The sequence below is a fragment of the Gadus morhua genome, chromosome 4, assembly GCF_902167405.1.
Source record: "Gadus morhua chromosome 4, gadMor3.0, whole genome shotgun sequence".
Taxonomy (NCBI): domain Eukaryota; kingdom Metazoa; phylum Chordata; class Actinopteri; order Gadiformes; family Gadidae; genus Gadus; species Gadus morhua.
The window spans coordinates 11,265,392-11,282,214 of record NC_044051.1 but is presented as its reverse complement, the minus strand read 5'-3'; the positions used below and the strand labels follow the sequence as shown (position 1 = coordinate 11,282,214).

Here is a 16,823-nt window from a genome sequence, read left to right as displayed (position 1 = left end):
AATTCATACACTATTGATATTGGGTTTTACTTGATGTATACTTGAAGAGCAACCTATAAACAATTATAATTATTTGAAATATTCAGTGCCATCAACTGAATACAGGAGTCCCCAGTTTTATTATGGAACCGTTTATTACAATTAAAAATGTTTGAATAAAATACGATGCCAAGATATTTGTGCAGTAAACTAAAGCTAACCTTTACCTATGGCACTTTCCAAATGTAATTACAATAAAATGTTGATATAAATAGGCACACAACTGTTTATACAAAGGAACAGGGGATAAAGAGCAGAAGAAACTCCAAAAAATATTGTCTGTACATCTATGATTTATTTTGTGAATAAAATGAATCAAAGTAATATCTGTATATGATTATAGTGACTCAAGTGGAACACATTAAATAAAAGAAAAAAACTTTTGGAAGGCATGTTATCGTAGCTTTGTTTCTTCCCCCCCCCCCCCCCCCCCCCCCCCAACTACTAAAAACATTGTTATTACAGCAATACATTTCCTCCCATTTAAGACACATTTTGTTTAATGCTAAGTTCTTAAAAAGCCACCATCAAATTAAACCAGTAAAATTATGGAGGTCACAAAAACAAGAAACAATTCTTTTTTGCATGTCTGTAAACTGTAAAATAATTTATAACGGGAGTGATTATGTAACTCCAAGTTCAAATTTCCACTTGAATGTTACCAATGTTTGACAAAGAAATTATATTTTTGTTAGCGTATAGCCAATAGATGTTGAGTAATAATTACAAGTACCTCAATAGGGGAGACATTTTATTGTACTGCATCCTGTTTTGTGTTGACCACAGCCTAAAAGAAAGATGAACCTGAGGCATTGACCCAAAGGCTCCATAGAAGTTATTGAAACTCTGTTGCATATAAATGAATTTGGTTTAAGCTGAATCAACATAATGTGGTTGGGTCAGAAGTCATGTTTACTTTCAGCAAGAAAAAGAACCCAAAAAAATAAACGCTTTGGAGAATAGAGGATAGAATAGAAATAAATGGTCTCCTAAATTAGAGAAAGTACGGGGTTGTTGTTCGAGGTGGTATGACCCGCTCAGAGTCCGGTACAGCCCGGAAGAGCTTCGGCTCTCGCCTGTTCACGTCCTTAAACACCATGATGGAAGCAATGTTTCCACAGCGGTAGCAGTAGTTGGGTGCGGACCATACCGTGACAAGCTTCTCGTCGAACATGAACTTGTAGCCCTCGTGAACGAGCTGATGTGCGCGGCATATAAGCTTCAGGTTGTTGATGTGAACAAACTGTGGAAGGGAAAGAGGTTGGGACAGCATTTCAGTATGAAGAAATTGTGTTATTTTACCAGACAATGGAACAATTGGTATACGTTGTGTTTGGTTCCTTTATTCATTTCAGTCAAAGAATTTGTTATTGGCAATTTCCAACTCTTAATTCTGCAACAAAATCGCGAGCAATTGTTGTTTTTGCTCATTAAATAAGCCCATGTCTGCCTGTTTTTTAAAGGCAAGGTATAATTAATTAAGTATTATTGGTTGTTTGGGGTTTTTTAAGCTCTTTTTTTAATGAGGTCAATTTAGGCATTTGATGAAATATATACATTTTTTAAAGTTTATATCATATCCGGTATTACGGTTGTATAAAATAAGTGATCTATTCTTCTGAAGCACATCACACAATGTTCTGCGTTTGTATATTGAATACAACAGGATTAACCAGGTCATAACAGACAGCCTGTCAACAACAATTTGGTGCAGCAGGTGTACCCTTTTTAAAATAGTTGATTTCAATAAGTGGGGTTGGGCTGTGCATAGCGATGAATGACAGGGAAACAAACTGCACACATTAGCGTCTGATACCAACAAATGGTGCGGCCTTAGGCCTTTACCTCGTTGGTGACCTTGGAGCCAAACAGCCAGCCGGCGCCTCGGGGACTGATGGCCCAGGTGTCCACGTCCTCTGGGTCGGACCAGACCAGGTCGCAGAAGGCCCCCTTATGAGGAATCTCCTGGTTGCGTTCAATAGTGCGGATCTGGTCCAAGGTCTTGATGTCAGGAGACAGGCCACCATGAACGCACAGGATCTGCTCGTCTATCAACTACAGGAAAAAAGGAGTTAGGAGGATTCTTATTTTATTTTATCTACACATAAAAATTGAAACAATTCAACAGAGAGCTATTGTTAACAATTAAATAAATATTTTTTTAGTCAAATATATTAATATAGGTATTTAAGTTAAAGACTGGATTGGGTATTTTTTTTTATGCAATGCGTGTGTCTTGGATCAACTTACAGCTGCCACAGTTAGCATGTCAAACACTTTTGTGCAATATCGCCATGCGTTTGCGTTTCCATATTTTGTTTGGCACTCATCTGAAAACGTAGAACAGAAATTAAAAGGTGACTACAAAAACATTTTAACCCGATAAGAAGTAGCAAACCTTATCAAATGTGAGACCCACCATAAAATCCATACACTTGTGTTATCTGCCTGCTCTCATGGTTCCCCCTGAGAAGAGTGATGCAGTCTGGCCACTTTGCTTTCAAGGCCAGCAGATACGTAAACGTCTCCAAGCTGTAATAGCCTCTGTCCACAAAATCTCCCTTTCAGAGAAAATAAACAGATTCAAATCCACGGACGTTGGAAAATTCCACGAGTCTGACAATTGATTGGATGCATCAAAAACAAAAGCCATAAAATGTATCATGCATATTAAAGTTAGATATGCGAGAGGTATTTGCAAACCATTCTTACTAATCATAATCATAACTGGAGAGATGAAGATCTCAAACACTCACCATGAAAATGTAATTTGTGTCTGGAACTTGTCCTCCAGTCCTGAACAGCTCACAGAGGTCATAAAACTAGTTGTGAAATGAAAAACAATGGATTTATTTGTAGTTAAATCTTTAAAAAAATGAATAATAATAATGTACCAATTATTTTGTTTTTATATATGGTGAGCCTTTACATGAGAATATTGCATTAAATGATAGAAAATAAGGATAAAATGCCATCAACAATGGCTAAATGCTTAAGCGGGAAAACTGGGGGTTTAAATATAAATAAAGAGAAACTATATACTGTATCTCTGTATGCAAGTCAAAAGCTTCATTACCTGGCCATGGATATCACCGCAAACGGTAACAGGCGTAGAAACCGGTTGGACATTAGACTCTTCAAGCAGCAAGTCACATACATAGTCACACAGACGCTGAAAAGCACAACAGGAGAAATTCCTTATGAGTTACACAAATCCACAAACTATTTTTCATGGACAAAGCAGCGGTCCTATAAAATAACAGGAAACAACATTTCTGGAACATTCCATGATGGTTCACTCACTGTTCAATTAAAAACTTATAGTGGGACCAATGCTCCCACCTGTCAAAGTGGGTAGTGCACTGTATGTATAACAGTAAACAATTCTTCAGTTAGTTTGTGTCACATGAAAGTAACCATATGCTTTCACAATAGTTTAATCCTCTTTGAGTATTTAAAAGACAAGACAAAAGACTCCTTTCTGTAGATCTATTCATGTTAAAATATACATACTTAATGATAGTATGATTATGAGGTCACACTTAATTGGCAGTTCTTGTTCAAATATGTAATATTTGATTATGAAAAAAATTTAAGCATTTGCTTTATAATGCCTCTGATATTGTTTGTGTTTTAGAATTGTTCTCGCTAACTACAATGAAACCAAAGATGCCACTTTCACCAACTAGTTGCCAAGGTGAATGAAGCATAAATTCCAAATAATTCGACAGTTCAACAGAATGTGTGGGGATCAATATCCTCAACCTTTCGGTTAAACTGTTCCAGCCATTAACGTTGCCGAGCTATGTTTCCATATATTCTCTCTACAAGTTGTGGTCTTCCTTGATTGAACGGACTACATTACATTCACTCGTGTGTTCTACCCCGTCAGCTGAGTGTATCCGTATCGACATTGCAACACAGAAGGAAATAGCGATGAGTGCACCGATGCTTGATGATATAACGACAGTCTACACACTAACACGTTCAAGGAATAATCGTCATGTATATAGCTACACTGATTTGAGATTCTAGAGCTCACTATTAAGACTATGTCAAATCACTATATAAGCTGCAATTTGCAAGTATAATGTGAAACTAAACATAATTGATCATTGGTCGGTCTGGAAATGAAGCGGCCTAACAGTTAGCCCTAACGTCCCCTTCTTTGCTAGCTAGCTAATTTCGCCTGCTTCCTCAATATCAACCCCGTCTGTATAACGCCACAATTAAAGTCAATTGTAATTGTTGTAATCCGGGACATACAAGAAAAACTATCCTATTTTTAATCAAATAAAATTACGTTTCTTTAATTGAAGTGCACTACTAACGAGACACTTTAGCTATCTTAAGTTGCTCTGCGATTTCAAATAAAAGGGAGACGTACTGTTGGCAGCCTACTATAACCTGCTTCAGTCACTCACCTTAAGATCATTTTCTGGCAAGTATTTGCAGTGTCTTGCTATTTCTACATACTTATCCAAATCTAGGGGCGCCATAACTATAGCAAATAGCCTATATGTACTTGGTTGCGTTCTAGCGCCCTGATGCTAGTTATTTTTCTTCTTCAGCGCCTGTTCTTCTTTAGGTTTTACTGAAGCGCCATCCGCCATAACGCGGTATACTGCCCCCCGCCGTTGTGTTGCCGTAATGTACTATACAATACAGTTCGTTTACAGTAATGTATGCAAGCCAGTGAAGTCACAAATAAAAGTAAGGATTAATTTAAATTCTTCAAAAATAAATAAATCAAAGCTGTTATTTACAGTCTATGAGATGGACTCTGTTAAAAGACATCCAAGGACCACCTCCATTTTAGAGCTTAACAATCCTGAAAGGAGGATACCTCTTATATATCACAGTAGTATATAATAGGCCACTGCATTGACGAACTTGATCGAACACGGCAACTAACTGGTGTTAAATTAGTTGCCATAACAATCTTTTGCTTGAAAAACCAATACATACAGGAAGCTTTATAAACACATTGTTCACCTTCATATGCCTGGAAAAGGGTTGAATAAAAGGATTCATTCAATATAAAATAATACAATCTGGGTTTGTGAATTTAGTCCACCTAACTATTTTTTTACAAACACATTTCAAGTAACTTTTTTATTATAAAAAAAACCGACACTACAAAAAATGAGGAAAAGAACGGATAACAGTAACATCAAATACGTTTACATACTGTATGTCAAGTTTAACACAATTAGCTTAAAAGACACAATTGGTTCTGGCCTGATATTTTCTATCAGTTTTACCAACTGAATAAAATACATCAGTCTGCCTACATCTGTCACAAATCAATAGGTTTTTATATAGTATGCATCCACCCTGATTCAGACGCCTCTTAACTTGACCAAATTGCAACACAAATCATTTTACATGACCAGTAGTGAGTGAGGCAGGTGTGTATGATTTGGCTAATAAAACTGTAACAGTCAACAAAATGCTAAGTAAACGCCACCTAAAATTGGTCCTAAATTAGATAACCCTTCTATACTGTGCAGACTTCCGTAGCCAAATCAGTAAAAAATAATGAAAAGTAAGATATATTGAACCACCACTGGAATGCCCCTGTGTGTGTGTTTGTGTGTGTGTGTATGTTTAGTGTATGTTCATGTGTATGTGTATGTGTGTTATATCATACAGGCTGCATCAGCAAACGTGCTGACACTCGACGCCGACATTCATTTATAAACGTCGTGCTTTTCGGGAACGCCCGAATGTCTCATCTTCAGCCGTCCTCAGGTGGATGACCAGGGTGTGTGGTTCAGTGTGTGGAGCGGTCCGTTCAGAGTTAATGCTTTGTTTTGTGTCCATTCGAACCAGGTCCTGTTCCAGGAGAAGCCTGACCATCCTACCAGGATGGCGCCGTGTTGGCCAACCGCCGCATGCGTCTGAAAGGAAAGGTGAACAAACAAGGAAGTGCAGAAGGTTTAGCTCAATGCGTTTCAGTAGCATCTTTCTGAGAATACCTTGATTAATGCGCTTTTCTTAAATCACCACAAATATTATATTTATATATTTTTTAATATTAAGTAGTATCATCTTGTTCAACTCAACCGTATCCAAAGGTTTTTGAGAACATTCAGAGTTCATGAATGATCATCAAAAAAAAACTTGACAATTTAAGATCTATAATTTGAGTGTAGTTTATTAGATATGTTACAGCCATTTGTCAGATATTAGTCAGTTTTAAATGCTCTGTGAAATGGCTTTTGTGGTTGACTGTTCACCAGCCTCTTTTTGAGAAAATTCAGATTTCAGACCATTCCCAGCTTATTTCCAACCAATCAGGGCATCTTTTTTCCCTGATTGGGTAGGGAATCCCTCTTGCCCACCTAGACATAGGTGCGTGGAAACAACAATACTCGATGGCTGAGAAACATAGCCATTGTGCTATTGTCTTCCCTCTTTCCATCACTCAAATCTGACCTACAGCAGTTTTAAGTGAATCGACCTTAGACTGACCATTACATCAACAAGGGAGTCATACCTTGTGTTCCTGTCTTGGTCTCGGATCTTCTTCTCCATTTCTGCATCAGTCAGGGTCTCGAGCAGCGGGCACCACTGGTCGGCGTCCCCTGTGTTGCGTATAGCGATCTCCACAGTAGGCAGTGGGTTCTCACTGTGGGAGGAGACCATAGGACAACAAGCAGATCAGATTCCATAGTCCGGTACAAAACTCAGGCCTTGCTGAATATATAAAATACATTCAAATGTTTCTTCTATTATGCTTGCACAGAGAATACCGTTATTCACAACTTGAAAAAAGTAATATTACAGGGTTTTTGTTTTGACCAACCGATGACTTACATAGATTACAGACAACTATTTGCCGCTTGTTAAACTCCAATGTGTCCCCAAACAGTCAGACTCATCCTAATATGACCATACTCGTAGGCAGGTTAAGACTAGTTGTTTCTTTCACTCTATTGTGTCAGTTTCGTTAATCATTAGCAGAGTTAGTTGGCAAATGACAAAAGGCGTTAAGGGGACAGCTTTCGCAGCCTTATAGTCAGGCAAAAAGTGCTTCATTTCTGTATATAAACTTTGAGCGGGCCAGTAAAACAAAAATAATGCGGGAGACTGTGCAGTGCAGAAAAAATAAAAAATAAGATGAAAGATAGAATTGTAAAAGTACTCAGCTTCCCAGGGCAGTTGGTAAAAGAGGATGGCAGAGGACTAAACTTTTGGGGTACGGGGTAGGGAGGGGGTTCAAGTAATCGTAAGCATATTGACCTGAAATCGGACCTAAAAAGGAACAAGGGTGGAAAGAGAAAGCAAAACAAAACATATTAGCAACATAAGAAGCAGTGGAGGAGGTGATGTCTTGAACGTTTACTGTTAATGTTCCATTTGTTATTCACCAGCCATTTCTGTTAAATAAAAAGTGTTAAAAGACTCTCCCAAAGATCTATCAGTTCGAGGTCAAGTATTTGTACAAACAACTAGATGGAAATCATTGTAGGGTAAACACAAGCTTTTGTGTTTAATTAAATTAAATTAAATATAATTGCAGTAAAGCTTCTAGTGTGGTTGTGGCTATTCGTTTACCATGTACAGTCTTTTTTTTTTTTTTTAAAGCTTGCCTCAACAACGATTAGATTCCTTGCTAAACAATCTTTTTAATTAAAGGGTTAATAAACATTTCAGTAACTCCAACAAGCTCCATGCTAAAAATATTACACGCATTTCCTTCCAATTGAGTTGCAGGACTGGAAGAAAATTTGGGGAAAACACTAGCTTTGGAACTTGCACATGTGAAACAGCTATGGCAAGACAATGGTTTAGTATACAGTCCGAGTAGAGTTCTACACACAATTCCAAAATGCACTCCCTGACGCACCAGTTACCCATAACACACTAGAAAGACACTTGACATCGCCTTTAGTAACCAGTTACACACCCTCTAGAAAGATAAGAGTGACCATACCTTTATTAACCAGTTAAACACCCTCTAGAAAGATAAGAGTGACCGTACCTTTATTAACCAGTTAAACACCCTCTAGAAAGATAAGAGTGACCGTACCTTTATTAACCAGTTAAACACCCTCTAGAAAGATAAGACAGAGAGTCTTACCTGAAGGCGTACGTCCTCTGGTGCCAGCTGAGCTGACCTCGGATGCTGTAGGCGATGGTGGTGACAAACTCTCCACCAAGACCCAGCTCCGAGCACAGCTTTAGGGCAAAGGTTTCGGGGGAGTTGTCCCTCTCGGACATGTCCCACTCGAACTGGTCCACCAGAGAGATGTTCCCCACGTGGATGTTCAGCTGTCATCAAAAGATTTGAATTAAAATAAAACACAACGTAGATGACCACCTTCGGACAGATCTGATTCTTTTTTGATGATCCAATTCCATTTTTACATCTGATCTAAACAATAGTCCAGCCCATTTTAATTCTATAGGTCTTAATCACAGTTCAAAGTATCAAAGGGGATATATCAGAGCACGGAAAACCTTTTTCCTGACTATCAAGGAAGCCAAAAGAGCAGAGAAAGGACACATGGATGGATTGCATGGTTCCCACCTTGCATGGACCATTATTTGGCCCATTAGAAGAGTCTAAACTTAGATCAAACTTAGACTAAAAGTCTAAGTTACCGATAGTTTATTTTGTTGACCGAGCTCAATCCACCAGGTGGATTGAGCTCGGTCAACAACATAAACTATCGGTAACTTAGACTAAAAGGCTAAGTTACAGACAGTTTATGTTGTTGACCGAGCTCAATCCACCTGGTGGAGTGGAGGAGGTGTCGGCTCATAGTGAGTAACAACTTAACACTGTGACTGAGGTTAATGGGCGGGTAGTGACCTTGATGATGACCCTCTGGTCGGCCTGCTCCTCCAGGAGGCTGTCTGTGGGGTAGGACTCGATCTGCTGCCGGATGGCCGAGGCGATGGCCGGAACGAAGGCCAGGGGGTTCAGGTCCAGGTCGTCACACAGAATCTCTGCAAACATCTCCGGGGTCATCAGCTTTTCTAGAGGACAAGGGAGAAAAGGAAGATTTAAAGAACAATATAAAATTGTATTAATATTTTAAATAATAATAACATAGTTAGGGTTAATTATTATAAATTAAAAAATGTGTTTTATAATAATAAAATGCGGAGTGACGCGTCTTGTCTAGGGTCACAGTATTCATTACCATTCATGTTCCATGTGAAAGCGTCTCTGAGTTTCTGCCCGTCGATTTCCATGTCCAGACGAATGGGGACCAGCACCTCAGACTGGGATGCATTCTCGTGGATCACCGCAGGATCGTGGTCATCGAAGCTTCAAGAGGAGCGGGCGAGTTAGCGACAACAAATGCTCAATGTAATCTAATGTACTGAGAAATGACTTTCTGTATTATACACACACAGCACACTTGTTGTTTTCCGTGCATCGTCAATAACTTCCAGTCAAAACTCTAGACTCTCATTCTAAGCCTCATGGCGTATGAATGCTCTCATCTATTTATTGTTTTTGTTACAATACCAGAATTTATAATCCGGTAATACTAGCCCTATTTAGGCTATTTTAGGTAAACCTGAGACCTGCACTAGGTCATCAAAAAAGTAAGTATTGAAATCTTCCTCCACCAATTTGGCCCGTGGAGAAACGCAGAGGGAATATCTCTATGTACCGGTAAGCCATGATGGAAGGGAAATTCCAGGGAGCTAACCCTTTAAAGAGACAAGCGGCTCAAAGCAGTGGATAGGTTGCTGCAGACGGTACTTAGTGCAGGTCTAACTACCATAACTCTTGTAAAACCGGCTCAGGCCATGAGCACTGATGCATTGTCATCAGCAGACTGGCAGAGCGAGAACATAGGACTTTTCATTAGGTTTCCAATACGCTTCCAAGGGATTCCTGTACATTTGACTTCCTCACCATAGGGGGAAGGTCCTCTTCTTGTCCCGACCCATGCGGTTGCGGTTGATGGTGGTGGAGCACGGCACGGCGTCCAAGTGGTGGGAGCTGTTGGGTAGCGTGGGAACCCACTGGCTGCTCCGCTTTGCCTTCTGTTCCCTAGTACACCACATCACAGGGAAGACATCTCTCATTGTTGGTACGCCAACTACGTAGACAATCAAATTTGTAGTGACCGAGGTTAGATTACGGTTACAGTTTGCTACTGGAATTGAGGGTTAGTAATAATAGAGTAGTAGATTAAAATAAACAATATCTTTACAGTATGATCTATTGTCGTGATAAATTGATAATAAGTTGAGTATTTTAATGAAATATTTTTTTAAGGTTTGACAGAACACATTTAATTAAATGTAATCGATTTGAATGGGAAGGTTTTGCATACCGTGAAAATAAATGTCTCCCTGGCACTTATGTGACAATATGAATACGAGTTAGTATTTCTGTGATTTAGTGTACCTATGCAGACATTTGGTGCATCCAAATAACAGCATACTAGAAAAACAAGAGTAGTTACCGGAGGTAGGCTGGGGGTTCCGTGTTGATGGATATAGCTTTATATTTTTCATCGTTACCCTCGAAGATCTCCTCACACTCTGATGCCTTGAGCAGAGTCACACTTGTAGCTGGAAATCATACAGAGAGTCAGCATCATTATAGGAAAGAATTTATAGCATATATAGCGAGCATAATATTGCTAGCATATTTGTCAATCTAAATATGCTAGCCTTGGGAGACTCAGTTTCTGTCTGCAAATCAGTCTACCCTCGAGCCTGTTGAGATGGGCGGTAATGGGGAGGGAGTTTCAGGTCATGACGAGTGCCGTAGTATGCTGACTTTTAAACACAATGGATGTGCACAAGGAAAGTGTCAACATCGACAGAGCAATCCGACATGTTTTATTTAAAAATAGACAGAATAAGGATGTTAAAGAGAGCCAAATCATTACTTGATTATGTCATCTGATTTGCTGTGCTCATGACATATGGCCAAGTCCATGTGTGGAACTAATAGTCCAAGTCCAATATCAGTCCAACTAAGGCCGGACTGATATTCATTGGGAAACGCAAAAGTGAATATCTGAATAGTCTCATGAGGCTACAATTAGGCACCATGAGCAGGTAGAGACTGAATAATCCACACATTTTTCACACTTCATTTAGATATCAATGAACTGACCATGAGATGAAGCTACGATCTTCTTCCTCTCCTCAACGGATGCCAGCCTCCTCCATAGTGATGGGTACCTTTTGTAAAGTGAGCCTCTGAACATACGCAAATAGTTCCCCACCTAGATAGGCAAACGAAGCAAGATGACAACAAATTGGGTCATTAAATCAGAGTAACATTTTGCATAAATCGCATACAATTGCATACATTTACGCATTGACAATAATAGTTTCCTACTATTGTGCATTTTCTCGCTGATCCGTCATTTTAACCTACGATTTTTCTCAATGCCTAGTGTGTTTGTGTTTCTGGCTTTCTATCGTTTGCGCAAGTCGCCAATAAACCTCAAGTAGGACCAGACAGGTGTACGTGAAGGCGCTAAAAGGTGCACAGGGAGGTTTTATCTGGTGCATCCAGATTATTTAATTGAAACCGAGTATTAATGTTGATACACCTGCAACCGGTGACAAGTCTCAATATGGTTTAATATAAAAGAACGCGCATGTCTGAATTCAAATGTTGAGCAAAACCTTGACATAAACTGTCTGGTAGACCAGGCTGACAAGAACATGCATGCAAATCCTGGGTCGTTCTGAAAGTATGCAAGTAATATGAAAGGATGTAAAACATAGTTTGCATTCCCTTTTCTCCTCCCGCCCAGTTATATACGATGCAATAAATCACAATAAAGAATAATATATAAATAGCTAAATCGTGGTATGACAGATGTTTGTGATACTGGTTATGTTGTGATAAAGTGGTCTAAAAGTCTGTATTAGATCAAAATCCATGGCCCACCAAAATCATTTCTGCAGTACAATTAATGCAAAAATCCGTATATTTTGAATTTTTACCCATTATACATCTACGAAGATTTGAATGCCACGTTTTACACATAAACACATCATAGCAATTTCAAGAGGTCCCGTTGTCTATGCAAGTTATTAACGTCACACGTAAACCCTCTTTTATATTTAGCAACATTTACAAATCTAAATTTGTGTTTATTCGTCATACTCGTTTTTGCAACGATGTTGACTGGGACCATGGAGTCAACAATATATGGTCTGGTCTGTTAGCCGCTAGCGGTAATTCAGGAGAGCAAACGCTTAGCGGAATACCTGCAACCGTTTCATACGTACCTCCGAACCAACCATGTAAAAATCCCCATCCTGTTCAAGCTGAAATTTGATAGGCTTCTGGCCAAATGTTTTACTCAATGCCAATTGCATCTTTTTTTCCAGTTGCTAACAAGCTTGAAAGAAACCAAATAACCCCCCTACAAAGGAAATCAACTAGATTCAAATTTCCGGGTACCGATATACGTCATCAACCTGGCGCACAGTTTTTGCGTCATGGGTAGAAATAAATAATGTAAACCATTTTTATTAAGTTTCCCCTATTCTCTTTGTTTGCGGCTATGAAGGATTGACGGAATCAACGTTCGCTCAAAGATTATTTCAGAATTTTGTTTTAACCTAACGCCACCCCACACACACATAACCATAATGGAAAGCATTTTTTTATGGGTTTTAGAACAAATCATATATATACACAATAAAAAAATAAACATTCGCAACACAGGGTTCACAAATTCTGGAAAATGCAACCATTTTTTGGGGAAACTCAGTCAGGCATCTTGATTCTTTTTTTTTCATGGGGCTGAAGTAGGTAACAATATACACCTTGTGTATAATATCCTCGGAATACACAAGCAGGTCACAATCAAGTGTAAATGGTAGAAGAAAAATATTATACACAAACATTAAGACACACATTACCCTGAATCAATTTAACAAGATAATCTGCAGTCTTCAATCTCATGCACACATGGATTATATATACTGGTATACTAAAACAAAAGATTAACCCAACCCGACTATGAATTTGCCACTCACGCATTTATTTTTTTGGATAATAAAAAGGGAAAAAAACACTTATGATTGAAATAATTCAAATATAATCTACGGTTGTCGTGTCAATCGTTAAAAAAAAAAGTTTTCATGAGACAAGCCTCAACAATGCATAAAGATCCATGATAAACAGTCCTTGGGAGTTTCTCTTTAAATAGTCTTTTTTTTTTTTTTGCAACAATCTCGCATCAACACGAGTTTTTCCAGGTATGGTAAGTCATATACAAAAACGACAACATGGATACCTCCCACTTCTTAAGTTTGGCATTAATTGTCCGGAACAAAAAGAAACATGTCTAAGACAGAACATGTTTGTCCCCTTCATCGTTCACTGAAGGAATGTCCATATGAGTGACCCGTCTGGCTGGCATTACTGATCCCCCAGATGCTGTCCCTCCCCCCAGGCAAACCCTCCTGGGCGTTCCTCAGGGAGGGGGTTGTAGTTTGCGTCCTCCTCCGGTGTGTCAAAAAGCATCTTTCTGCATCACAAAAAAAATAAGATGTTTTTAAGAATAAAAAAATGTCTTGGCAACTACCACATAGCAGCCTTGTGATGGTGGTGTGAGACAGACAGACAAATAGCTCTTTGATTATATTTGACTACAGTAAATGGGCGAAGACGTTCAGGACTCACATGAGTGAGGGGGTCCTGAGCCACCGGCCTCCCCCGGGCTGGTTAGGGAACACATCCTCCAGGAAGAAGTACACATGGCCAACCGCAATCCCTGAGGGTATCGCAAGGAGAGCAGAAATGTAACCTCAAATGTATGTTTTAACAAAACTCACAAAACCCCTTTTTCTCAGATGATCAACCGTGTGTGTGTCTGATATAGTACCAAATGTATAAATAAAGTGTGAAATATAATGTACCTAATAGATCCACAATGATGGAGTTGCCCAGCAACAGAGAGAATCCCATCAGCACCCAGGGTAGGAAGGGTGCTTGGAAGTTGAGCAGACCAAAGAAGTTCATGCGCACGTTTGGGTTACGTCGACTCCAGACATAAACCAGCATGATGGTGAAAGCCTGGCCCAGGAACACCAGACTGACAAAAATGCCAAATATCTGAGCACTGATTTAAGAGTCAAAACATACAGTACAGTAAAATCATTTATCATCTGTATTATAAAATATGGTTAATTTCAGAAAGAAATCACCCTTAAGGAAAGCATGCAAATGAAAATAAGAAGCAAATAGTTAAACTCGTATGTAAATGATAAATAAGCTCATATATTGATGTACTGGAACAGGCACTTAAAGGATACAGTCATCAGGAGTCCACCGAAGAGGAACATGAAGACAAAGTCAGCGGTGCGTCCTCTGAACGAGCCCTCCTCCAGCATACGACAGTATCTGTACCTGGGATTCAATGGTTAAGGCCATCTGGTTCGAGTTCATCTGAAACTGCTACATCTGCTACAACAATCATACAAAGGCCTTCTTAAATACACATTTAGGTAAGGATACAAAAAAATCATATTGAACAGGAAGTTGAAGCCGACTGGACCGAAAAAGAGGAAGTTGGTTATTAATCTCCATACCTGCAAAAGAAAAAAGGCACATTACAATTCAAGAAAACACACAGTGAAGAAAAAAGCAAGAATAGTAAAATGCTGATTATAATAATTCCATATACATTCTCAAACTGCTGATAAGGCCAAGCGCACACTACAGGACTTCTGACGTCAAAGACTACTTTCAGATACATTTTGCAATGCTGGGACAAAAAAAAACCTTGCTCTGTCAGCTGGAACTGTTCTCTGACGCAAGGTGCGTTTATTTTGGTCCTGAACGAGTCCGGACCTCGTTGGGGATGCCCCGGATCATTTCAAGCTCTTTTGAATAAGCATAGAGTAACACAAACCCAACGAAAATACAAAAACAATGTTGGGGAAGAAATCGCCAGATCTAATTTTGACAAAGTTTGGACCTAGCAACCAATAGAGGCGCTACTTTTGCTCTGATAGCAGTTTGGGTAGAAGTGCTATACATTATTCTATGATTAGCCTACAGCATTAACTTTGATGAGAATGTGGCTTGGATGGGCTGAAGATTTAAGAGTCATGAGCTTGACAAAATACAAAAGACAACTGATGCAAACAAATCAGGTTGAGGGTTAACATGTGTAACAGCACACAGACATAAGATGGAAAAATAAAGAGAAAAATATCTTACCTGGTAATTCCTTAAAATCAAATCTGGATTGAAATATAGTTGAAAAGGTGTGATGAGTTCAAGTTGCTGAAAGAGAATTCAGAGTAAAAGATTAAACAAAAATACTGCCAATCTATGCAATTTGGTTTAAACTGCAATATGATAACGCAATTTGACAGACAAGTTAATATGCAGCGAAAATCGGGATACAAATATCCAAACCTCAAACTCCTAAGAGTCAAGCAAACAGAAGAGGTAGCTCAAAGTAGATTATTGTAAATGTATTTGATCATTCAGACCTCAAATGAAGGGACAAAATTATTCAAACGTGAACTAGACAAGAGGATATTTATACGAGAACTGTTTACTTGTTACAAGAACAATTTACCCTCATTAATATTTTCACTAATTCTAAAGTCTACAGATACTACATTTTAATATTGAAAGATACATCACATCCAAGCAAGTGGGATGTGTGAAACTATTAATGTGAAAAAACGAAAGCAATAACTAACGGAAAAAAACGTGTTACACTAGTTTCACAAACAGGTCACAACTCAGTTTGTAAAGTATGAGCCACAAGTCGTCCCATTAACCAAGGATATTTGGGTTTGGTGCTGAAGTGAAAACAAATACAATAATAATCTGACGGTGAATGAGTAAGATTGTGTGTGAATTCTGTACTTTCAATATTTACTTGCTAGCCTGTCTACTCCTGACACGTACCATCCATGGCATTCACAGATACGCTACCTCTAGCCAGCGCTAAAGAACCGTACAATTCATTGTTTAAAAGGCCTCTGTCTAATTCGGTTGAACGTTTGAAAAAGGATCTTACCACTGCAGCCGTTGTCAGGACACATGCCGTTGTATATGCCCTGGTTACGACAGGAATTTGAAAATATTCCTGCTGTAGAGTCTGGTAAGCCATTTTGGACGGAGTGAGGACTTCCGGCTCCTTCTGGACACGTCATCCAGGAAAGCGATGCAAAATGACAAATGCAAAAAAAAGAAAAAAGGGGCGGAGTCACATGAGAGAAAGCAATTAAATAACTAAATTAACTAGAGAGGTTGGAAATATGTTTTAGTAAAGCCACATAGTTTAAGACGTAAAGAATTGTTAAACTGCTTAAATCAAGTGATGGGAACGGGGTGGGGGTCAATAACCTACTTTTCCCTATGGGGGTAGGTTCCATATATCTATATATAGAAACCTATATTATGGAACCTATATGCAGGAAATGCATTTTTCTATTTTTTCTATTTGACTATATTTTATATTTTAAACTTTGCACATTGTGAGAAATTAGGACATCATGGAGTGTAATATAAAACCCTCCTCTCATTAATCAATTTGCCACAAATTCCAAATCACTGTCAACATGGACAATAAAATAAAGCAACTAAAACATGGTGAACATGTTCAATTTGTGTTTGGAAAAAATATATTTTGCATTTGCACCATTTTTGTACGGAATAATTGTATTTGTATGAAGAAATGTAAAGTTGTGGTCATGTAAGAGGTCAACATGAGTGTCCTCTTTAGGAGAGGTTGACCAGGGCCTCGCCCAGTTTCTGGTTGACCGGGGAGGACCTCACGGAGGATCCCCAGACAGACCTT

General features: G+C 38.8%; 3 protein-coding genes across 4 annotated transcripts; all 3 read right to left on the bottom strand.

Moving 5' to 3' along the window:
* Positions 1-312: 312 nt before the first annotated feature.
* Positions 313-4,682, bottom strand: LOC115542772 (serine/threonine-protein phosphatase 6 catalytic subunit). The gene is made up of 7 exons (XM_030355186.1): positions 4,464-4,682; positions 3,116-3,211; positions 2,796-2,861; positions 2,459-2,600; positions 2,290-2,369; positions 1,885-2,094; positions 313-1,282 (listed from the first exon to the last, which is right to left on the bottom strand). The coding sequence occupies exons 1-7, from the start codon at positions 4,536-4,538 to the stop codon at positions 1,034-1,036; spliced, it is 918 nt and encodes a 305-aa protein (XP_030211046.1). The 5' UTR covers positions 4,539-4,682; the 3' UTR covers positions 313-1,033.
* Positions 4,683-5,139: 457 nt separating this feature from the next.
* Positions 5,140-12,470, bottom strand: LOC115542771 (SWI/SNF-related matrix-associated actin-dependent regulator of chromatin subfamily B member 1). Of its 2 annotated transcripts, XM_030355184.1 has the most exons (10): positions 12,277-12,469; positions 11,144-11,255; positions 10,482-10,590; positions 9,926-10,063; positions 9,198-9,325; positions 8,864-9,030; positions 8,129-8,319; positions 7,288-7,299; positions 6,542-6,673; positions 5,140-5,942 (listed from the first exon to the last, which is right to left on the bottom strand). In XM_030355184.1, exons 1-10 carry the CDS (start codon positions 12,364-12,366, stop codon positions 5,903-5,905), a joined length of 1,119 nt encoding a protein of 372 aa, XP_030211044.1. In that variant the 5' UTR covers positions 12,367-12,469; the 3' UTR covers positions 5,140-5,902. The 2 variants fall into 2 exon arrangements, with proteins under 2 accessions (XP_030211044.1, XP_030211045.1); XM_030355185.1 differs by lacking the exon at positions 7,288-7,299 and having other exon boundaries at positions 12,277-12,470.
* Positions 12,471-12,640: 170 nt separating this feature from the next.
* On the bottom strand, positions 12,641-16,163 carry LOC115542773 (derlin-2). The gene is made up of 7 exons (XM_030355187.1): positions 16,041-16,163; positions 15,224-15,289; positions 14,516-14,589; positions 14,314-14,407; positions 13,918-14,113; positions 13,682-13,772; positions 12,641-13,526 (listed from the first exon to the last, which is right to left on the bottom strand). Exons 1-7 carry the CDS (start codon positions 16,131-16,133, stop codon positions 13,418-13,420), a joined length of 723 nt encoding a protein of 240 aa, XP_030211047.1. The 5' UTR covers positions 16,134-16,163; the 3' UTR covers positions 12,641-13,417.
* Between the last annotated feature and the right edge of the window lie 660 nt (positions 16,164-16,823).